At 35.6% G+C, this 25018-nt stretch overlaps 1 protein-coding gene across 1 annotated transcript; it reads left to right on the forward strand.

Moving 5' to 3' along the window:
• The first annotated feature begins 447 nt into the window (after positions 1-447).
• LOC134847615 (uncharacterized) lies at positions 448-8601 on the forward strand. Its single transcript, XM_063864740.1, has 3 exons — positions 448-717; positions 7096-7342; positions 8254-8601. The coding sequence occupies exons 2-3, from the start codon at positions 7184-7186 to the stop codon at positions 8530-8532; spliced, it is 438 nt and encodes a 145-aa protein (XP_063720810.1). The 5' UTR covers positions 448-717; positions 7096-7183; the 3' UTR covers positions 8533-8601.
• The last annotated feature ends 16417 nt before the right edge of the window (positions 8602-25018 follow it).

The following is a 25018-nucleotide window of genomic DNA, read 5'->3' on the forward strand; positions in this document are numbered from 1 at the left end:
ATGATCAGACGGTCGCGACCAAATTTTGGTATTTCCAGACTGCCGCGACTAAAACTGGACATTTTCAGACCACCGCGTCCAAAGTTCGGTAATTCCACACTTTGCGGACCGAGGCAGTGTGTCCGCGACCGGCGCGGCCAAAGGAACGTTAACCGCGACCGGCACGGCCAAAGGAACGTTAACCGCGACCAGCGAGACCGAAGAAAAGTTAGTCGCGGCGGTCGAAAAGTTAGTCGCGGTGGTCAAAAAATTAGTCGCGGTGGTCAAAAAATTAGTCGTGGTTGTCAAAAATTAGCCGTGGCATGGTCGAAAAATTAGTCGCGGCGCGGTGCGGCGGTTGAAAATAAAGTATGGTATATTTTGCTCCCTTCCATGCAATGTTTTATTGGTTTTTTCTATGCATATATATAAATCTAATTGATGTGCAAAAATACGCGTCATTTTTTTGTGTCTTTTTTGTATATCAATTATTCAACAACAGTGGTTGAATTAACGCAAACTAACGTTAAATTTTTCAAGCACAAGTGCGTCACGTTGAACCAAATCCAACTTAGCTCGATTTTTCTCAGTTACATTTCAAATCAAATTCAGCTACATACAGGAATTTGAAATTCAATTTCATTTTGCTAAACTAACATTGATAGTGTATGTTGCAGTGGTATATAAATTATCAGTTAAACTCACCATTTGTTGTTCATCAGATAACCAACCAGAAAGGTAAGTTTAACAGAAATTGGTCAGTTTTTGTTGTCATAACTGAAGTTAGACCGAGAAAAAACAGGTTCTAGTTCAGATTTTTAAAAAGCAGTTGTGGGGTATTCAATGTGCCGACAAATCAGTTTTTTTATGGAAAAACTTGGGGTACCTTTTTATATCTTTGTCGCCCTACAAACCTATTACATATATGTTCTTTTTTATTATGTGGCGTCTCGCTATTGTTAGAAATTTTGACCTGGATCGAGGCCTGGCTACTTGTGTCCAGACTTTCGCGACAAATTTTTGGCATGTGCAGACTTTCATTCACCGAAACTTGGTGTTTCCAGACTTTTGCGACCAAAGAGATCCGTCATCGCGACTTTTGCAAACGATCGATACGGAGGTGGCACGAGCAGAATTAGGCGACCCATTTTTGATATGTCAAGACTAATGCGACCAAATGTTTACCATTTCCAGACTTTTGCGACCAAGAAATTCAGCTGCAACTTTCGCGATCCGATATGCAGCGATGCGATCGGAATGGCCGATTCCGGGAAGTTTCGACGTTGCATCAGATTTTTATTTGAAAACATGAAAATATTTTCTCAGAGTTTCGGATACAAACCTGATAAAACGCAGTTAAAAAGTATGTGTGTCGGAGCTGCGCAACTAAATGTTAACGCCGCAACAAACGTCATTTTGTCAGTTTAAACCGGCGAAGCCAAACTTTGTCAATTCCAGATTTTTCCGGTGAAATAAAACCGTCGGTTTCCTACCTCGGCGCAAATACAAACGTGCAAGTCAAAATCTAAAGCCATCAATAAAAAGCGCCGCTACCCGGGCAAAAAGAAAACGGTACAACCTAAACTGAATCAGAATCACAGATATTTTTCAAAAAATTTGGCTGAGCAGATATCGTTCGTTATTCATTACTGAAAGTTAGTTCACCATGCAGACCTCAAGATATAACCAATTTTTTTGAGCATATCTTTGGTTACTTTTGTCTCAATTGCAGCATATAGCCTCCGAATATTTATTGGAATTCCACCGTTGAAAGAGACATGGATCGTATTACTTAATATTCTGGGCGAATTAGATGTATTTGACTTGGCGCGCGCAAAACTTGTCTGAATTGATGTTCGAAATTTTCAAAATAGTTTTTGGAAGACATCGAACATTTTGCTATTTTCAATAAAACATGAACCTGGAAAAAGTGTTAAGTATATATTTTTGATTGATTTTTTAAACTTTACAGAAAAGTTTTTACTTTTTTTAATAGCATGGTAATAATTAATTTTTCTGATGATGTTATAATTCCACCCATGAATGGTGATACCTTAAAATTCTGTTCGAGGTCCGTGATTAATTTCTAGACTTTTACAAAGGTTACGCATGTCATTTTGCTTCCGAAATTCATAGTCTGGCAGTGTTCTTAGTGGCAGACAAAGTTATATTGCCTTATGGTTGGGATAGTCCCCGGGTCGAGGTCCCAGACTTTGTGGGTCACGCCGCATCCAGATTTAGACCCAAATTGCATAATCGCGCCGAGAGTTTCAGTCTGGAAAGTCTGGACATGACACGCGCCGTGGATCTCGATAGTCTGGACATAAAAAAAGTTTGGTCGCGAAAGTCAGGACTTAAAGTCGCAAAAATCTGAACCGCGTCGTCTCCTTCTTCGTCTGGAAAGTCGCGACGTCTTGTGGCGAAAATTGTGCCATATCCACCTCGATTGCAAAGGTCGCTAGGAATTTTTTTTTAGTTGCACCGTCTCCGCCGTGGTCTATAAAGTCGCGCCGTCTCCGCCTTGGTCTATAAAGTCGCAACGTTCCACCGCTGGTTGCAAAAATCTCGCCCTCTCCACTTCGGTCGCGAAAGTCCGGAAACATTTCAATTTTGTAGCGCCGGTCGCACCGGTTCTTGAGCTGCGCTGGGGCCGCACCATCTCTGCCTTGGTCGCAAAAGTCGCGGATAAAAAGGGACTTTCGGTTCTACGCTCGCGAAAGTCTGTAAATTGGAAATCTTGGTCACAAAAGTCTGAAATATCAATAATGGGTCTCAATATTTCAATCGCACCATCTCCGTTTCGGTCGCGAAAGTCGCGACGGATCATTGCGGTCAAGAAATTCTGGAAATTTCCGCAAATCTGGACTACATTTTAATTCCCGTAATCTGAAATTTAGTTTCATTTGTCTGGAAAAAAGTCGCAGCAATCTGAAAATTAGCAGCAGGTTTCTTGGGCATTTACTTTTTTGGCTCTTTGAATTTTTTAGTTCAAAAATCTCAGCTCTAAATGGCTTCGATTGTCTGGTCATTAAACCAAGGTTTTGATCCTAATCATCTAAACTTGAGTCCATAAGAATTTCACGAAAAGATAAAAGAAAAAAGCGGCCATATATAGTTAATAAATTTTCGTAAAATACTGAACTGATTGCTGACTTTTTTTTTCAGTTGTGCCGGTAGTAAACAACACATGGTCAAAAAGTTTTAACTCCCGCGGAAACATTTGATTTTGACCGCGGTCTCAGTTGCGACTATCGGGCCTGTTGCTGTCATGCTTAAATCTTCCTTTGTTAGGGACAGCCACTGGGGCATAACTCTAAATTTTTTTGAAACTTTAATTTCCATAAACACTGATTGACAAAACACAGAAAATTTTGATGTTAAAAAAGCAGGCTGAAAATGACATTTGAAGCACTGCGGGTGCGAGTCAGCCGGTATTACTCTTGAAGGTGAAGTCCCATGTGTAATAAGGTTCATTTGTGACAAAACGAAAAATTGTTCTCATTTGTATCAAAATTATTCAACTCGGCTTCTGATTGCTCGAGTTAAGAGCAAACGGTTTATTAAATTAGTTTTCTACTATTCAAACAGCAGAGAACTAAAAGGCAGAATAATGAACGAGGCAGTCGCGCCAACGTGCTGCGAGCTTGCCAACAGAGGTTAGGGCTCTATACAAAAATTACAGCTGTATATCACCGCGAAGCGGCAAATCGCGCGTAGCGCTCACACCAATTGCCTTAAACAAAAGCTGAAAATCTTTGGCTCAGTTATCTTTGGGCATTTGAATATTTTTGGTACAAATGCGATTGATTTTTTGGTACCCTCTTGAAGTTAACGACTTTAGAGTCTTTTTACTTATTCCGCCCAAAAAACCGACATTACAACATATTGGACTGAAACTATTTTACTTCAATCTGATTGGCAAAAATGCCAATCAAATATGAGGATTTTTTCAAAATGTTTAGAGAACAATTTTTAGTCAATTTATAAGCTAGCCGAATTGGCAAAAAAAGTAATCGCTTGGTACATTTAAAAAAAAAATTTTCAAATGAGCTGTAGAGAAGAAGTTTTCAAATGTTTTACCCTGACAGGAAAAAATCAGATCAAGTGATCGATCCCGCGAAGGAGCAAATTGATCTGTGAAATTGATCTGAATAAATAAACCACCCCGAGCTTATATATACACAGTTGATATAAATTAACGGTACAAAACGAACAACACTGGAAAGTTTAAACGCGTTTTTCTCAAAATGGGGGAAGATTAGACAAAAAGTAAAGAGAAAAAAATGCTTAGAATGTCATCAAAACAAATATGGTCCAATTCTTTTTCGAATTTCGCAACCAAAATCTTACTTCAAATTTGGGTCATCTTAGTTTTTTTACCTAGTCAAAAATTAGGCTTAAAGTATCATATTATTTGATGAGAAGTTTGAATTACAACCAAAAATCTTAGTGTAAACATAGTTTTGCTGGATTGCCAAAAAAGATCATTTTTACATATAAAACTAAAAATATTTGGTTAAAAACAAGTTTCAATCCTTTTGCAAAAATTTTTGAAGGTTTCAAAAATTTGTTGCGCTGTGTAAGAGGCTTCTTATAAAAGAACTTTCTCATCAAATTATAACGTAGTTTCAGCGTTTTTTTTTTTGGTTATTTAAAGCAAAACCGACATGATCTATTTTTGTATTTATAATTCAGAGTTTTGTGCATAGCTAAATATGCGAAATTTCAGAGATATTTCAGTAATGATTCCGTAGAAACAGAGCGTTACAAATTTTAACTCCTACTAGTAGCTTTCAAGTGAGAGTTTTAGTTGATTAGCCCTTTAAATTGCGTGTATCTAAGTCTTGATGAAGCAGAGGCAGCATACATGTCTTCAAAGCTGATGTTTGCGGGATCGAACCCTGGTAGTTCACTATTTTCGTTCTTTTTGATAGTAGTTTTATTGCTTTTTCATCCCTAAAAATGAGCCAAAAAAGAGAATTTATCAATAAAGTTTACTCTATTGGCAATGAACATCGTTAATTCATCGATAGCTATCGCTATTTTTTTTTCATTTTTTCGCTAATGTTCAATGTGAGCTCAACCCGGGATCAGATTAATTCTGCTGAAAATCTAAGCAACTTTAGTTCACTTTACTTTTTGACTAATATCAACCCGATTTGACAAAATGACTTTTCAAAGTAAAATTTTTTTATTTTTGTTAGAATAATTTTAATCAGCCCTGTATTTGTCATTTTCCTCGAAACTCGGACAAAAATGAGCATTCCGCGTGTAATTATTAACAAAAAGCTCGGACAGACAAAATTAATCAAAAAGAGCAATTGACCTGTTTTGGGAAAATTTAGCTTGCAAAACCTAATTTATTAGACGAAATTTTTGATTCAGAGTGTCTGAAAAACGAAATTGCATGCAAACTTCTGTCAAAATGGTACGATGCTCTTTTTAATTAATTCTGTCTGTCCGAACTTGTTGCAACTCTCTATACATTTGATCTGTCGAAAGAGCAATGCAAAATAATTAAGCTTTTGCAGAGAATTTCATTTTTTCCTAGCTTCAAGAGCACCCTTAAAAAAACTTTTGCATTAAACAATGTTCCCCCATATAATTTTTCAGAGCAAAAAAAAACAAATAAAACGGCGACAAAAAAGCAAACGCGAAGCTTCAAAGAAGTTTTTTGGATTTAAATTAAACTTGAAGGTCAGAATTATTTTAAAAATGCAAAGCGTAGTCCGATAAATTTGTTATAGAGAGTTGGAAAAAGTTAAGACAGACAGAATTAATTAAAATAGCAACTGTCTGGACATCAACGGAAATTAAAACTGAAACAAGACTGCTCGTATCAGTGCGAAGCCCTGAATGAGCCTTTTGAGGTTTATGGAGCAGCATAAAAAATTAAATGAAATAAAATAAAATGAAAAATTTTTTTCTCCAAAATTTGAAATTTTTTATGAAAATCATCCCCCCACACGCCATATAAAGTACAAAAAGATAGATTTCGTTCCTTGTAACAAATAAATTATGGCAAATCAGCTTCGTTCAACCAATTTGGAACGATTTATAAGACGGATTAAATCTCCGCTTACGCGTTAAAAGCGCGAATTATATCGCGCGTTAATTGTCCCAAATTGGTCAAAATGTCCAAAATGGCAATTTTTAAACCCTCATAACCCTAAGAAAAATGATCACAGGTAAAATATCTTTTCAAATTTAAGTTCAGGACAACAATGGCTTTCGAATGATAAAAAAAAATTCCGTCAAAATTGGCTAGTTAAAAAGTCGAAATTTGTCTGAAGAAAAAAAAAACCCACCCCGACCACAAATATTCCGTTACTTTCGTATCGAAAGTCGGAACAATAAACATAACTTCGAAAGTTCATAAAGCAGAGTTTCGCTCAAAACCTATAACAACGGTGTGCAATTACATCTGAAGCGTCGAAGAGTAAACCTTGAAACAGGACAATTGTTGCTCAGGGTAGCTTATGTTTTTTTTGCGATTGGTTTCTAAAAATTGAACGATTTGATCATCTTCACTTGCAGTTTTTGGGGCGTTCTAATCTGTTTTTTTTTTGTTAAAAATAACTCTAGACTTAGATTATCAACTTATTTTGCTAACTGTTTTTTTTATAAAATCTTAATGTTCATCGCCTTATTTAAATATTAGGCTAGCATAATCATTGGATAATCGACGATCTCGCATTTTGAAATTTGTCTGACAAAAAAATCAAGGTTGTTAGGCTTCAGATTTTGGCATGCAAAAAAGCGTCGAAAAACACTGATTGCTCAATTTAATTAATTCTGTTTGTCCCAATTTTTTGCTACTAATTATAAAAGCTATAGGTTGAGCAAATTTTGGATGCAAGTTTGAACTTTTATGTGTTCTTGAGACATACTTTTTGACTGAAAAATTATTTTCTGCATGCATAAACTGTCTGAAATAGTTCATTTGTCCTTTTTAATTAACTTGTCTGTTCCAGTTTTTTTGCATTTTGGTTTTCCTAATTTGGAAGTGGTATCGCAACCATATTCGATTTCTGTTTCTAGCTGTTTTCCTAATTTGGAAGTCGAAACTATATTCGTTCATCAAACTACTGAGTTTAAACAATCGTTTTATTGAAGCCACCGACAAAAAGAGGGACCAAAATCAGAAAAACTAACAACAGCATTACCGACAGATAAACAAAAACGCACGAGCATAACAACCACTATGGCACTAGAAGCGTTGTTTGGCCCAGTTCTCGAGAAGAGCGACAAAAGCGAAGTGAAGACGTCGGAACTTTCGAAGAGTGGCGACGGAGTTCTCGGAATCTACTTCTCGGCTCATTGGTGCCCCCCTTGTCGGGGATTCACTCCTCAACTGGCAGAGGTGAACGATTGGCTCTTTTTCCTACCCCCCCCCCACCTCACTTAAACGTCGGTTTTATGGTCTAACGACAGGTTAAGTATGGATATCAAATGTGCTTGTCATGGCCTAATTAGTCCGCATAATTGTAAAATCGGACAATGTGAATAAAAAGTACTTGAAAAACTTCGCAGGTGGGGGAAAAGAAAAAAGAGCCAAAAAATTTTATGAGCTAACTAATTTGGGCCCTTAATACCACACTTTTTTCTCAAGCTTGCCTTTTTTGCAAACAAGCCCTTCAAAACTGCTTTTTGTTATGCGTGTCTTAAACAGATTCACTTTTTTAAATCGTCCGTTCTTCAATCGTCTTATTTAATTTGTGTTTCTAGAATTTTGTCTTTTTGTTGTCAGTTAAAATCCAATTTTTCGCGGTTACAACCGAATTGATGTTCCGAGTCATCTGCCGAAACACAGAAAATGCTATGGTTCGTTTGCACATTTTGAAGATTTAACGAAAAAATGCAATAGAAAGTGTCGATTTTAGAAATGTTGAGATTTTGGCAATAAAACTCATTTTCGGCGCCACATTTTAGAAACATTTAGGTTCGTCAACAAATACAGGTGTCTTAAAGTAAGATTTTGGGTGCGTTAAGAATTCCTGAGAGTTACGAAAGGACATGCATGCTAGCGTTAGAATTTGCATTTTACCTAAAACCCCCTTTCCCCGCCCCAATAAAATCCGTCTTTTAGCTCCACGTCATTGTTGATCGAAAAATGAGTCGAACGGTATAGTGTATTTTATTCAAAAAGTTAAGTTCGTTTTGAGAATTAACTTATATCGGATTAGTATTGTTATCTATTAAAATGTAAGCAGCAAGTGATCAAAAATAAGCTTGACATTCCTATCTTCAAGCGTCAATTTCAGTCAGTTTTAGGTGTACAACAAACTAAAAGCCGACGGAAAAGACTTCGAAATTGTGTTCGTGTCGTCTGACCGAGATCCCGCAGCCTTCGCCGAGTACCACTCGGGAATGCCATGGCTCGCGCTTCCTTATGCAAACCGAGACAAGAAACAGGAGCTATCGGACAAATACGGAGTTCGAGGAATTCCGACCTTGGTGCTGATTAATGCAGCTACAGGCGAAACGATCTCAAAAGAAGGCCGTCAGCTGATATCCAAAGACGGAGCAGCGGGGTTTCCTTATAAGGGCTAATTTAATAAACTACCCTCTCTGATTGTACCGAAAATTGATAAAATACAATTAATTCAGAATATGAAATCGACCAAATTGTTTTCCAAATTGCTTAAGAGTATTGAACGTAGTGAGTATGCTTATATAGGTCTTGCTGATGTTTTTTGTTCCGACTTTCGATACGAAAGTAACGGAATATTTGTGCTCGGGGTGGGTTTTTTTTTCTTCAGACAAATTTCGACTTTTTAACTAGCCATTTTTGACGGAAATTTTTTATATCATTCGAAAGCTATTGTTGTCCTGAACTTAAATTTGAAAAGATATTTCGCCTGTCATCATTTTTCTTAAAGTTATGAGGGTTTAAAAATTGCCATTTTGGACATTTTGACCAATTTGGGACAATTAACGCGCGATATAATTCGCGCTTTTAACGCGTAAGCGGAGATTTAATCCGTCTTATAAATCGTTCCAAATTAGTTGAACGAAGCTTATTTGCCATAATTGATTTGTTACAAAGAACGAAATCTATCTTTTTGTACTTTATATGGCGTGTTGGGGGATGATTTTCATAAAAAATTTCAAATTTTGGAAAAAAAAGTTTTCATTTTGTTTTATTTCATTTAATTTTTTCATCCACGCCATTGAGCGATGAAACTTTGTCCTAAAAGGGGAAAACTTTCGCAGCTTAACAAATAAGTTTTTAAAATCGGTATCCTTAAAGTATGTATTTTTTCTTTAGATCGGGGGATTTAGAAAAGGGCGGATTTTGAAAAAGAAAGTTTTGTCGACCTTTTTAGTTTTTTTAGGTCGACAAAATTGATTTCCCGAGTTCTCGTAAAGCCCTAAAAAGACCAGGTTACAGCCAAATCTTCTGCGCAGCAGGCAAAATTTAAAAAAAAACCAGCCCCAATGATCGGTTTTTTAGGCAAATTTTGCAAAATTTGGATGAACAACGCAATCCCCCTCGCCCCCTAAGTGAAAAACCGTAGAATTTACCTCCAACCGCAGTTGCTGCTCATTTTGTTGTAAAGTTCAAATCTAATTGTAACCATGACAAATTCACAAAATATGAGTTTTTCTTCATTGAACGAGGAGTACTGTTTCTTCATTGAACAGTAGTATGCATATAGTGCGTTAGGATCGGGGGGGGGGGTTGTCATACATGGATGACCATTAGGTATAAATCATAATGGTCAAATCATTAGGTATAAATCATAGTAGTATGCATATAGTGCGTTGTCATACATGGATGACCATTAGGTATAAATCATAATGGTCAAATCATTAGGTATAAATCATAGTAGTATGCATATAGTGCGTTAGGATCGGGGGGGGGGGGGGGGGTTGTCATACATGGATGACCATTAGGTATAAATCATAATGGTCACCATGTATTAAATGATCAGCAATGGTCACCATGTAATAATCCTAATTGTCACCACATATAATTTTATACCCAATAGTCCTCATGTAAAACTTCGGTATATTATTGAGTATTCCCACTGAACGTTGTGGTTACATGTTTGGAGCGGGAAAGGATTTGCCAAATCTTTGTTCTGAAACCAGCCGGAGTGTTTAACTGCGCTATAGACTGTTTGCTCAATTCTTCTTAAAACTTTGATTCAAACTCAAATTACATACAAATACATACAAAAGTATGCTTAAGACACTATCGCTTAAATGAAAATGTTTATATCCCAGATTAACTGAGTTCCAAAGCTGAACAAAATCTCGCACTTAAATACACACTAAACGCGGAATAAACGGTAGGTCAAATTTTATGTACAGACAATTCTCATATTAAATAACTGAATTTTATTTACTATACAAAAGTTAATGTGGTGTTTTTTGTGTTTTAATCTATTCGTCGATTTTTTGACCGTGGTTCTTCTACTTCAACTGCTTCATAATCGAAAAACGAATCGTTGAAGAATGACGACTCGTCCTCATCGGAAGTATTGGCCTCCAGATCCGCGATATCCCCGCTATCAATATCACTGTCGTTGGTTTCTGCTGCCCGAATCAGACCGGGGTCTGGAGTTTGCCAACTGCTATTGACCTGGTCCATCAGTTGTCGAAGCGAGCGATGTGGTTGTGTGTTCTCAACAGCAAAACTATCCTCAGAGTATTCATCATCAATTTCCGGATGGTCCCAATTAATGTTTTGAGTGTTAGCGAATTCTTCAGACACCCCATCTAGGAAATCGTCACAATCCCACGACACTGGCTGTTGACGATCTTCAAAAAATGGCATCCATTTTTCCAAATCGTCATCATCGGTTGGGTCAGAATTAACAGCGGCTGTGTTGTCATCACTATCATCAATGCCAATCACAGTTTGACCCAAGATGTTTTTGTGACCGTAGGGAAAAGTGTGCTGACCATCATCGAGGATGTAGCGTTTGTCATCAAAAGCTGATAACGATGTTTTCGTCGAAGTCACTGTTTGCAGATTGTGTGACTCGGATGCGATTCGACTGTTTTCAGTTTTGAATAACGAGCCAGAGGTCAAGGTGTCTCGATATCGCTGATGGCTCAACATCTTCTGAGCAGCTTTCGATACACCCTTCGCCGATAATTTTCTGCAATCTATAAATATAATTATATGATTTCTAATCAATTTTTTGATGATCACTAATGTGTGGTGGTAAAAAAAGAACCAAATGCAATCTGTGGTTTTGTGTTTTTTAGGAGCTACATCATGTTAACTTGAAGGTCAGGTGCAACAAAAAAAAATGACATGAAGGCCAGGTGTGACCTTAAAAATTAGTCATCATTAAAAAAATCGACCAACACAAAAAAAAAAAAATCCCCAAAAAAATTAAAAAATTTTTTTGCAAAAAAAAAAAAAAAACACTTTTTCGCCCGAAAAATTTTTCGAACAAAAAAAAATTTTTTTTTTCCAAAAAAAAAAAAATTGTCCACAAAAAAAAATCGTCCGCAAAAAAAAAATCGCCCACAAAAAAAAAAAAAAAATTTCGCCCACAAAAAAAAATCGCCCACAAAAAAAATTTTTTTCGCCCTCAAAAAAAAAAAAAATTTCGCCCACAAAAAAAAAATTTTTTCGCCCACAAATAGAAATTGCTTTCCAAAAAAAATTCCACAAAAAATCAAAATTTTTTGAAATTCGTGCTCACAAATAAGGCAAATAGAAATTAATTAATTACCTCTGGACAAAATGGAATAAAGTTTGGGTTTGAGGGATATAAACTCGGTTATAATGTCTCCTGGAAACTCATCCTTGAATTTTAAAACAACCATTTTGTTTTTTGGGTCGTAGAGAGGGTGGTTCTTCGGGTAATTTGACAAGTCAAGTTCATTCAAAATATTCCTTTTTTCGGAAATTTCTCGGTATAAATCTTCACTTTTGACTTGGTACAGGAGACTGTCTGTATCAGAATACAGTAGTTGACATTCAAAATTTGGTTTCATTATATCGTAATGAAATTTATACATGTGAAACTTTGCTAACTCAAGAACACTAGCTCCCACAATTGTTGGGACATCCCAATAGATTTTTGTTGGGTTCGAAGTGAACGCTGCCAAGTTTTCTCCAAAAATTTTGTAGGATTTAAATTCGAATGCACTAATTTCTCGCAAAGCGGCATGATAATCTCTAACTATTCGAACAAGCATCCGTTTGCGCTTCGACTCGCATGTTTTCCCATAAGCACAATTGTTCAGTAGTTTGTACAAATCCTCCTCAAATTTATTTCTAGCTTGTTGTCGTTTAGTCGTGTTCAATGTGATGTATGGTTCTAACCATGCTTCTTGTTCAAACTTCAGCACACGGTGCACTTTTTTAACTTTAAGTCCCAACCTAACAAACAATTGCAATAGTTTGTAATGAATTGTATAGTTTGACTTGTCATGCAGCGTCTGCAGTAACTTTTTGGTCTTTCCAATTGAACGTCTTGCAATGTCTTGGTTTTTCATCTGCTCGAGTAAATTCGTTTGGTAGGGACTCAACCAATCCTGGGGTACACTTTCTTTAGTAGGAGCTAAAGGGTAATCTTGATGATCCTCATGCAGTTCTTCTGGGTACTCGAGATCAACTTCCAATATAAATCCAATCAAAGAGTCTTCAGTCATGTTGAGGATTTGGTTCACAATCACCTCGTCTTCTATATGCTCTATTAACTCAAAGTTACGCACCGGTAATTTCTCCGTTTGCATGACGCCGCCATAGAGGTTATTTGCATCGATCATAAACCCGTAGGTGCTAGGTTGATCTGGGTTGAAGTCGGGGCATTCTTTGTTGTTGGCTTTGAAAAAGCGACTATGGAACACGGATGCAGTACCACCTCGCATCATATTCTCGACCATTTCGAGATGCCTGCGGTCTGATAAAAGCTGAACATTCGAGTCTTTGCAGATACGTTTGAAGGCGTCTCCAGCTAAGTTTGAAGCACTAAAATGGTGCGCGCAGTCCAGACCATAAGTTTGGTGACTAATTTGTCGAAATTCTTCAAAGACGCAAGCAAGAAGGAGTGTATCACACTTGAGATACAAGTTGTGATAATCCTCCAAGTTTTGACATTTGAACATTCTAAAAACTTTCCTTGCATGCTCCAGATCCGCTTGTGAAACTGCAACTTTTCCTCCATTCAAAACATCGGACCAATTTTGCAAAGGAGGCAATTCTTTTTCTGCAAATTTTTCTCTTTTGGTCATGTACGAATAAGGGTAGAAACCTTTTTGTCGTATCAGACACCGTTGCTCCTCCGTCTCGTTTGCAAAATACTTGTTCAAAACTGACATTTTTTCCGCTGGTAGATTATCAACCAATTTTTGCAAGGAAGAATTCAAAAACTTGCATGAGTCAATAAATCTGAGGTATTCAAAAACTTTTTGCTCGGATCCGTTTTTCCTTTTTATAGTTTTAATTAGGACTCCAATGCTTAACGATATATATTTTTCGTCGGTGCTAGGTATAACACTCATTGTACTTGTTGGCTCGCATTCATGCAATGCGAGACAAATGTGGTGAAGGTCATAGTTCTGGATGTTATGTCCAATGACTGGGGTGAAATTTACAGTTCGTCTTGCGAGGTTGCATTTTTCATGTGCCCATCCCAAAAATTTTCCAGAAAAATGGCAATGGTCAAGACATTTTTTGTGCTCATTGGTAAAATGTATACAGCAAATCCAACATGTTGATGTGTTTTCTTTGTTCAACGATTCTTGGCTTTCTAGAAATTGAGGAAACCGTCGCTTTTGATCATATATCTCTCTCGCTAATTGATGCAACTGATTGAGAAACTTTTTCATGCATTGATCAGAGCTGTCATAGTCAAAGAAGTAGGGCTGTGAATTTCCGTGCTCAATTACAGCCAATGAATACCCACAAGCTTCGTGTTTTTGTACAACTCGGGTAGATGATCGCGATGGATTATCAGGACAAGAATCTACAGGTTTCAGAAATGATTCAAAATCAAAATAAATCACAAGTGGTACAAACCACAAGGCCTGGAGGTTTTTGAACTCGTATCTGTTGGTACCTTTTTCTGCTGAAGGCATGACTACTAGAGCAGGTTCATGATCCTTACAACACTGGATGTGTTGCTCATGAGTTTCATCACTCCAACTAATGTGAAAGCAGTTTCTACATAAACGTGCAATTGGGCGATACTTACACCCTTTGATTTCGCAGATGAACTTTAACAAATCGATTATAAGTACATAGTGATGCTTTGCAGGCTCATACAAGAGAAGCAGGTCCATGTCAAATATTTCAGTTTGGGTGCTGTTATCTTGGTTTGGTCGTTTTGATATATACATAGGCAACAAATCTCCCTTGTGGTACTGGAACACATTTACCCGCACGTCGTTAAGTTGTTCAAATTTTCCAATTGAAGCGAAACTCATGGGTGAATCAAAATTACCTTGGGCTTTGTGTGCACTTTCTGCAGTGTATGTATCAGGTTGTGTCCGCGCAGCTGCTGGGTTCGCTTTTTGTTGATCAGTTAGAAGTAGGTCAACACCATGCTTCAGACTATAAGCAGCGGTAAAGCAAAGTTCGAAGCAATTATTATCTTCGTGATTTCTAATGTTTATCAAATTCTGGGACATTCGAATTCGAAAAGGCAAGTCAATATAAGATGACCCACGGATTGGTGAAAACTTTGCAAGTTTAACAAAAACTTGAATTACATGTTGCAAAACCCAACCGCTTCCATAAGGTGCAAAAGTCTCCAAAACTGCTTGCATTTTTTCGACCATTTCAAAAAACTCATCATCTTCTAATCCTAAGCTCATCACAAGTTTCATATCAGAGTTTGCATAAATGTCAATCCGCTCGTCGTGCTCAGTTTTACTAGAGTCATTTATTACTTTAGGTTTTACCAAACCTAAATTAGCGCTGAACTGAACTTTTCTAGGTCCTTCTGCAACTCGATCGATTATGAGACTTTGAATTTCATCTTTTTTCTCTTGCATAAACTGCAAAAGGTCAATCGGCTGAGTTTCATCCATGGGTTGGTTTCCGCCGATCACATACGTTTCAAGAACACCGAAAAAAGCAGACTCACTTTTTTGAAGATTGGTGCCGTTGATTTCGTCTTCATCGACAGCATGCACATCACCGAGAGCAGCATTAGCAGCGGCACTTGTAGTGGCTAAATCAGCAGAGGCAGCTCTCATAACAGGAAGACCATGGGTTGCTAGTAAATGAGCTGATAAGTTTTTGGGCGAATGAAATCCCAAATGACAATAATCACAAACACCTCCAAGTTGACCATGAGTGTGAAGAATATGTTTTTGTAAATTTGAAAGCATTTGAGCCGTGAATGAACACTCATTGCATCGATAAACAATAAGTCCTTTTTCAACAAAATGTTTGTCACGCTCATGGCGACTTCTATTGCTCTTATTTGCATATTTCAGTGGACAAAAATTGCATTTGAACATTTTTTGAAATAAGTTAAGCTATTGATTTTAAGAAAGAAAAAGAATCAAGTGATCTCAAATTACACTCAGAAACAACAGTAAATGAGAAGCATAACTGTTCGTCTACCAATTGTAGAGAAAACGGTTTGTGTTTTGCGCGCGTAATTTTGAATTTGAATTAAAGTTCCCGCCAAAATTTGAATTAGATTTGAATTTCCCGCCATAACTGGCAAACTCAAATTCGATTGGACGAAACAGATAAATTGTTGTTTGAAACGTTAATAATTATTATAAACGATAGAAATTAATCTAAGCCAACCAAGTTTGGGCTAAATTTTAATCCAAAATGATTTTAGAGCCAAGATAGAAAAGTTTTAATTTTATATTTTATCAATTCAAATTATAAATTGATGAAATTTTCGAAATTGCAAATAAAAGTTGAGCATGTCACAACACATGATAGATCCTAAATATCCCAGTTGTCATGGGGACAGAATATCTTATAAAAACGTCAAAATTAGTATCAAAAACAGTTGAAATGATGAATAAGTAAAGCAAAATCTAAAAAATGACAGTTTTTTAACTTTCCAGGCGCATTGTTATCAATGATGTCAATCACGGAGCGGTCGCACGGTCCATATCACCATGAATTTGTCTCAGTTGTCTTTCGAGTTGAAAAAAAAGTCCGAAAAAATACTTTTCTGTAAAGAGAAATGAGTTCGTTGTTTTAGGGGGGATTAAGGGGATTAGCGTTTTTCTCGAAGACTAATGAAAAAACATCTACTCCCACAATCTCATTAGTCGTGCCCCTCAATGCAATTTCATAATAACACCACTTGCTCATAATAAAAAATTGCGTCTTCTGGTTGAAAATCGCATTTTTTCGGAAAAATGAAAAAACGATGAGTCATCAATTAAAAAGTTTGATTTTTATTATTTTTCTCAAATATTTTGCATGATGATGAATACTTGTATTTTTTTCAATATGACCATTTTTGGAGACAACAGTATCAATGATCAAATGGTAATTCCAATTTGTAGAAAAAGAAAAAAATTGATGCTTTTTTTTTCCTTTTTGTAATTAAAAAATCAAATTTTTAACTAAAAAACCTTAAAAAAAATAATTATTTTTATCAAAAAGTTGGTTTTAAACATCTTTTATACTATTTTTCATTATGTTTAATTTGTATGATAACTATTTGAATAAACATATGACAACATAAGTTTTCATCCAAAATTATTTTTTTACAGTTTTTTTTTTGACGTTAATTATCTTTTTTCAAAAAACGAATTTGATTTTTTTAATCTTGTTTTCTAAAAATTAGCATATATATATGGATGCTTTTCAGTTTTTTGTCAAGATCACTAATGTAAATAAGAACTTCAATGTTAATATGTTAAATCCTATTTGTGGAAAAAATGAAAATTTTACGGATTTTTTTTTTGTTTTTAATTGAAAAAAAAATAGTCAATTTAATAAAAATAAATGATTTTTGTAACTTCAATTTTTAAAGGCTTTTGAAATAAATTTTTAATCAGAACCCAATCGTGTGATAATTAATGAACAAATACAAGATACAAACTCAAACTCAATTTTAAAGTTAAATTATTATACACAATAAATACAAACAAAAATCAAAAAAACTCAACCTCAGTTTCAAAGTTATATAAGGTCCAAATACTCCTGCGCTTTCTCTAGTGTTGTTAACTTCCTTTTTTTCTTTGGCGCTAGACAGAGAGAAGGGGTTAAGTTTTCCATGTGGTTGCTCACAGTAGCCACAGGGGTACGCTTTGGAGTTGAGCAACCCGGTTCGTCAAGCCATGGTGAAACTACAGGGGAAGGATCAGCTTTCGGGGTAACTACTGATGGTGACTCAATTTGTTCCATTCCCCATAAACGATCAAAAAATTCAATTTCTTCAAAGTATTCTAATTGGTTTTCACACATCGGAGTAACATCACAATCGTATTTATACAAAATTTTTTTTACTGGTTTTGATAAAGTTGAAATATCAACCTGAAGAGCAAGAGGCTCGTCAGGATCCGTATATGTACCAGAATTTGTAAGGTAACTCAAATACTTTATATTCAGTTCTTCGTCTTTCTTTGAATTTTTTAAGGAAAGTTTACTGAATAAATGTAAAAAATTTTTGGGAATCATAACGTGATGAGTACAAGTCCACTCATCAGAATTGAAACTTTTTTCTTCGTTAATTATTGCTACAAAATTACCGTGAACGGTTTCATAAAAAATGGTTCTTTCGTAATTGGAATATCCGGCAATAATATAACAAGGCATTTTTGAAGAAAAGTTGGAAGAAAATGACAAACGTAACGCGGAGAGAAATGAAACTGAAATGAATTGTGAAAACGCCTCAAGAGATTAAAATAGGGATTGGTTCTTCTAAAATTAGAAATTTCAAGACCTCCTATGTAGTTTTTAATCGGTTTAATAAGGGAGGGCGTGTGAAATACTTATGTTACCTTGGGTGGTATTCTATGTTTATCTAAATTGCATTCAAACAAATAGCTTGTATCAAAAATAACGTTTAAACATTGTGACCTTTAACACCCATTAAAATTCTTATCAGTTGTACATGCACAAAATACTTATCCATGTGAACTAAATTGCAATCCAATATCTTTGCGATATAAATTACATGTGTATATAAATTAAAATAGATACAACGCCGCTTTCTTTTGCAGACATATACAATCAATCGGAACCATTCATTTCTTTCTATTCAGTTTTGAATCAAGTTACTTTGAAAATTTACTCGTTACAATGAATAAAACCAAAACAAGCACCACAGCAGATGCAGATAAAGATTTTGGCGATTGCTATTTCGATATTTCGGAAAACAGTAAAAGACTAGTGCGTGCTACATTGAAAACATATGACCAAACTGGAACTTATGTATTCCTGAAAGTTTTCAAAAAAGCAGCTGAAGGCGCTGAATTTGAATGTGTACAAAGACTTTCCTTAAGCAGCGAAGAATTTTCAAAATTACTAAAGTCGGGAAAGTCAATCCGAGCGCAAACAAGTGAAATTTCTGATACTGTTGAAAACAAAGACAAACCACAATCTAACTGTAAACGAGCCAGGAAATCTCAACTTTCCTCAAACACAAAGGATTTCAAGCACGACCCGAATTAATTTTCCTTTACAAAATGGCAGAAGCTATGTTCGAAGTTGTGTTACCTGATTATTTCAAAAAATTTCAACCAAATTTCAAATTTGTTATCACTGAAAAAATTCCTAATTTATCTACTTTTAAAAATTATGTTTTTGGAAGCCACTTCAAATCTGAATATTGCCCTTTTTCAGTCGAGAATGAAAAAAAAATTCATTACCATATATTGATTCAAGTAGATTCAGAGGAACAATTAAACCAATTTTTTCCTTCCCAAAAATGTTTCAGTGTTCCTTGTATTTTCACTTGCTTCAAATACTTAGTTTCTCCTGCTAAAGATGTCAAAGGAAACGGTGAGTTATTTGACAAGCTTAAACTAGCTCTCACTTATTCAGCACAACCTGTTGCAGCCAATCTCGATTTGTTAGATTTCACTGCAATCAAAAAACGTTTACCCAATTTATTGCTTTCTGCAACATCATCTAAGAAACAAACTTCACCAAATCAAAACGTTTGCAAGAAATCTCCGGCCGTTGGGGGACAGAAACGAATTGATAATACAGTTACGCCTGCTGCATCGTCGACGTCAAACAAATCCGTAAGAGTTTCGACTTCAGTTTCAAAGAAACATACAGAAAGCAGACATGTTCAAACAGATGAGATGAATACAGAAACTTTGAAAAGATTTGAAAGTTTAATTAATGGACCCCATTCTGCCGCTTTTTGCAAAATAATGGATATTTTGACAAGTGGATATGGAAAACTTGATGTAGATACTGATGTGCTATTTGTGAAATTTATTGTTGAAGAGAAAGTTAAGTTTTAATTGATACATACTTTTCATTATTCCCTTTTTATTATATTGAGTTCAGTAAACATGATTTCAACTTTCGATTTAAAACTCATTCATGAAATTTTTACAGACTTAAAATCACAATATCCAGACAAATCAGTCAGATTTCAGTATTTTTTAGCCACTTGTTTGTATTTGGATGCTGATATTAATTTGGATTTTGTTTTGAAAAACAGACCATATGGTGGTTTAATTGGAATAGACAATTCGTCGCTCGACAAACACTTGAAACATTTCAAGTTTCTTAGAATACATGCTATATTGCATGACGCAGCGGGATATTTGCAAGAAAAAAATCATACCGGTCCTGGGTACACATATGTTTTGCCTTGTCCAATAAAAAACTGTTACCTGGGTCACGTGACAGGTATTGCGTTTTGCTTATTTCTTAAAGCATTCAAACCAAAGTTATTTCGTTTGTTGGAATGTTGAGTGAAAGTCATGTTAACCCAAAGAAAGAAAACTAAAAAATTGTTTTTCAACCATCTCATTATTTTAGATATTGAAGGATTTAAATGTGGCAAGAAACCTTTGATCATAAAGGAACTTTCCGTTTGCTCTGCTAATACAATTGATACAATTCATTTTCTGCCACCAGTTCAATTCAACAATTTATCAAAAGAAGAAAAAAAAGCGTACAATTGGGTATCTAAATTTCTACACGGGCTTCGTTGGGACGAAGGTGAATACCCTTACTCATACTTGGATCAAATTTTTGACAGCATTCGTTTGAGGAACCCAAATTCCCATTTTTTTGCTAAAGGTACACAAAAATCTGTTTTATTAGCTGAATACTTGAAATTACCCGTGACAAATTTGGAAGATTTTGGCTGCCCAAAGATTGAACAGTTATTGGGTCAAGAAAAACATATTTGCAAACGACATTCTCATTTACTTCCCTCACATCAATTATTAAAGCATTGTACCCGTAGAAAATCCAAAGTTTTTTTCGATTGGTTACAAAATGAACTGTCCAATGATGCAAACAACCTTATCTCCAAATTTGGTGGTTTACGCTTCAATGACTAATCAGAGTCCTGAAAACAATTTAACACCAAGAATTAAAGTTACTCTTACGCGGACAGGCATATTAGATTGTCGAGGAAAACCTCTCCTGCAAAAACTCGAACAAATTACACTGAACGATATCGAAATCGATAATTTACGGAAGTTTTTTACAGTTCTTGACTACTTTCACCTGTACAATGTCCAGACTCCAGGAATTTCGCCAGTCAATTCCGTTGTTCAATCTCAACCTGGAAGGGCTGCAACCTCAGCTGGGAGAGAGAAGACAAATTCATTTGCATGACCATCAGCTTCCAGCTGAACTGAAAGAATTAGTCAAAACTGATAACGTTGAGGAAATACATTTAGTTCAAGCCACTATCAGAGTTGCTGCTCATTTTGTTGTAAAGTTCAAATCTAATTGTAACCATGACAAATTCACAAAATATGAGTTTTTCTTCATTGAACGAGGAGTTGATTTGCCTGTTGAACCGAAATGACGAATCACATATATATATATGCCAAATTTTGTGGATCATAATAAATATATTTATTGATTGTCTTCATTTTCTTTTGATCTTGTGTGATTACTAGTTGCTAACATGTCGTGTTTGAAAATTCAAATTTTCAAAAAAATATTTTTGCCAAAAGAAAACACACAAAATGTGAGTTTAACAGGTGAGAATTTACCAAAAGAGTTATTAGACGAAATCAGTACCGGAAACGTAGAAAAAATTGTTCGGATACTTCTGACAGACAAAAACATAGCAAGATATATAATAAAATACAAACCAAACGGCAATAGATCAGAGAGAAAAAAAGGCGATTGGTATGCAGTTGTAACTATCAACCTTGATAGAAATAAGCAAAAAAAGTCTTCGGGTAAACATGGAAATTGAAGAAACCACCACTGTCGAGAACAATGATTGCGACTTTGTTGACATTGGTGTTGCCGAAAAGTCTTTATCTCACGAAAACAGATCTTGGAAATTTTGTAATTCTGTTTCTCTTCCGTCTGCAGAAGTTGTCTTTTTCACGCAAGTCTGTTTCATTTTCATTTTGCTCTCTTTATCTATTTCAAAATTATCTTTTTACAACCTTAGTTGTGATGAGACTGCCATTTGGCTTTCAATACTATCCAGTACAGTTGGTTACATGTTACCCAATCCCAAGTTATAATAATGAATAAGATCATTTCAACAAAAGATCGTCTGTTTATGTCCGTTTCAGGTCCCTCAGGATCTGGCAAAACTGATTTAATTTTTCAAATGCTTCTCAAAGGTACATTCTATCCATCGTATAACAAGATATTTTATTTTTATCTTCACGATCAACCCAAATACCGTTCCTTTGTTTCTCACAACAAATTTGATATTGAATTTATAAAATTATCCAGCTTTGAAATTGTTAATAACTTACGGGATTGTATGATTGTCTTTGATGATACCTGTGAAGAAATTTTTAATGAAAAAGATTTTGTTAAATTAGCTACAGCAGGCCGACATAAAAATGTTCATGTTATTTATGTCAAGCACAATTTATTTCAGCAAAGTAAGCAATCACGTACAATATATTTGAATACAACTCACTTAATTTTGTTCAAATCACCTCGAGACATTCAACAAATTGATTATTTAGGCAGACAGTTGAATAATGCAAAATTCCTCCGTCATGCGTATCAGTTGGCAACGAAAGAAGATTTTGGTCATCTGTTGATAGACTTGGATCCCAAAACTTCAGAATGTCTTCGTTATTCGTCAAACATAGTTCCACCATCACCAACCATTTTCTATTTACCATCCTCGAAAGCAGTTATCACATCTCTTGAAAATGAAAGAGAAAGAATTATGTATATTGAAGCAAATGCTCAATAGTCGCCATTGTAGATCAATTTTGACAGAAGCTGATTCAAATTTTATTAGATTTCTTTGCGATTGTTTTGTAAATGTTTTTCTGGGACATGTTCCAGCTAACAAGAGTTTCATCGAGAGTAAGAAAATACCATTTGGAAAAATTGTTGACCCTAAGTTTAGTATCCGAGAAAAACGAAAAGTTTTGGCAAACAATATTTCACTGGTTAAATCAATCGGAGAATCGTGTTACATTTACTTGAAAAACTAGAATCTCAGGCATGTATGCTGAAGAATTCATCCTCATTCCTCGAAAAACATATGCTCCAGATGAAAAAACTGCACCACAATCTCAAATCCTTCATAATCCATTAATTAACGACAAATCATCTCAACTCAATTACATACAACGATTTCGAGAACGAAATATCAGCCGTGACTCTCCACCACCATTAAACCCAACATCTCCTATTCCTTTAACCCCTAATAATGTAGTACCAAATCTGCACCGAAAAAGAAATTTATCTGCACTTACTAATTTCAGTGATGACGGTGATGATGAAGCAGAAAAAAATTTTGAATCAAACAATTCACTGCAGCAGACAAGTTCAAAGAGAACAGAAAAAAACGATGAAAAAAGTAATGGAAAAACCGCTGAAGTGTTTCGAAAGGTTATGGAATCCATTCAAGAGCTATTGGAAGCTAATAAATTGGAAAGGGCAAACATCGTGCTAAAGCAGTTGTTCAAAGTTGAATCCTTGACTTTAGACGTTGACGGATATGTTTTAATTCAAGGAAAACCAACACTCGTTAAAATTGAATCTTTTTTGTACGATACACAGCAAAACACAAAAAAACTTGAGGGTGTTTTTTATCCACAAATTTTGAAAGAACTGAATCTTGATTCTAGCTTAGTGTCCAACACTTATGCCAAACAGATTCTCCGCTCGCTTAAGAGCGAAGCAGCTAAGCCCTTCTCAACTTCTTCCTCCTTCGTCTCCGGCGACAACCCGACAACTGAGTACTCGAAGAGATCAAAACCCTCCTCTTCGAAGACTCGATCGACAACTCTCAAACCCAGAACCAAGCAATCAGACAAAAGAAAAACCCAGAAAAAAGAATTTTTCCCCAACACCAACGACGACGATGACGACGATGATAAAAACTATGAAAGCAGTAAAGAATCGTTTGCGACGACGTCAACAAAAGAATGGAAATCCTACTATCAGTGAAGAAAAGAAACTCAAATTACTCTACACGAAAGGTCCAGCTGCATTTGGTAGCGTTAAAAATTTAACAAATGCTAGTCAACTCTCACCAAAAAAAGTTGAAAAATTTCTGAGATCTCAATCATCACATACAAAGTATGGATTGTTTCGTAAAACATATCCTCGGCTAAAAGTGATTGTTAACGATATCAACGAAATTTGGTCTCTTGACTTGGCTTATGTTGATAAATTGGCTAAATATAACCGAGGGGTACGATATTTGTTAGTTGCTGTCGATTGCCTCTCTCGCTACTTACGAGTGGAACCCCTGAAGACCAAATATGCTAAGGAAACAACCGAAGCTTTCAAAAAAATGATCAAAACAAAACAACCAAAAAAAGTTTGGGTTGACAAAGGCACCGAGTTTAAAGGAGAGTTCGAAAAGTTATGTACTAAACGAGAAATCATCAAATACAATACTCACAGTGAAAAAAAATCAGCGTTTGCCGAAAGAAACATTCGATCGCTGAAAAGTATTATGTACAAATACTTGGAGTTTGAATGGACTTACAGTTATATTGAAAAATTACAAAGTTTTGTTCAAACGATTAACTCACGCGTTAATAGAGTAACAAAATTGGCTCCAAACAAGGTCACAAGAAAACATGTACCTGCTTTAGTTTCATTAATTGCAAACAGTTCATCGAAGTTGGTACAGAAACCAAAATTTTATGTTGGTGACTATGTTCGAATAGCGAAGACTGACTTGCCTTTTAGAAAAGGTTACAAGCAGATTTTTACAGACGAAGTTTTTGAAATAGTTGCCATTCCTACTGTAAACCCTCCAACATACAGTCTCATTGATGCGGAAAAGGAAGAAATCAGCGGAAAATTTTATGAAAAAGAACTTAGTTTAATTGAAAACAAAGCTGATTATAACGAAAATGGGCAGTGATGAGTTTACTGTACATTTGATTTCAACAGCATCAATGGATTATTTCCCAGGCAACACTTTGGCCAGTTTTAGAAATTTTTGTAAAGAAGAAATAGCTTTAGACGGAGATTGGAGAGTTGCTCTCTCAGAAATAATTTTCCCCACAAAATTAAACAATGTTACTGATGAGGAATTTACGTACTTCAGAGCATCCGAAGTAGTAGCCAGTAAATCCAACGCTGGCAATCGGAATACAATTTCCAGACCCTACTATGGCGAAAAAGTTTTTATCAAATCAGGAGAGTACACTTTTATAGAACAATTGATTAATGAGATAAAAACAAAACTCAAAGACAAAATTCATTTTGATGCGAGTCCTCAAGAAATCACGAATAGCATGAGCATTTGGATGAACGCAAATGAAGGAATCTCATTCCCAAGTCCCCAAATACCCAGTCTGTTAGGCTACAATGCAAAGCTTGATGAGAACGGTGAATATCACATTGGTTACAAAATGATACCCTCCTTCGATGCATCTTATGAGGGAAACGAACTGTACGAATCTCATTTCCCATATGACTTATCAAGTGGGACAAGTCTAATTTTTGTCTATATTGACATTATTCAATACCAAA

This window comes from Symsagittifera roscoffensis, chromosome 6, assembly GCF_963678635.1.
Source record: "Symsagittifera roscoffensis chromosome 6, txSymRosc1.1, whole genome shotgun sequence".
NCBI lineage: Eukaryota > Metazoa > Xenacoelomorpha > Acoela > Convolutidae > Symsagittifera > Symsagittifera roscoffensis.

Excerpts from the sequence above, each read along its gene's own strand:
- LOC134847615 (XM_063864740.1), top strand. The coding sequence starts at position 7,184 with ATGGCACTAGAAGCGTTGTTTGGCCCAGTTCTCGAGAAGAGCGACAAA. Across the intron at positions 7,343-8,253 it reads TCACTCCTCAACTGGCAGAG|GTGTACAACAAACTAAAAGC; the intron begins GTGAACGATTGG and ends AGTCAGTTTTAG.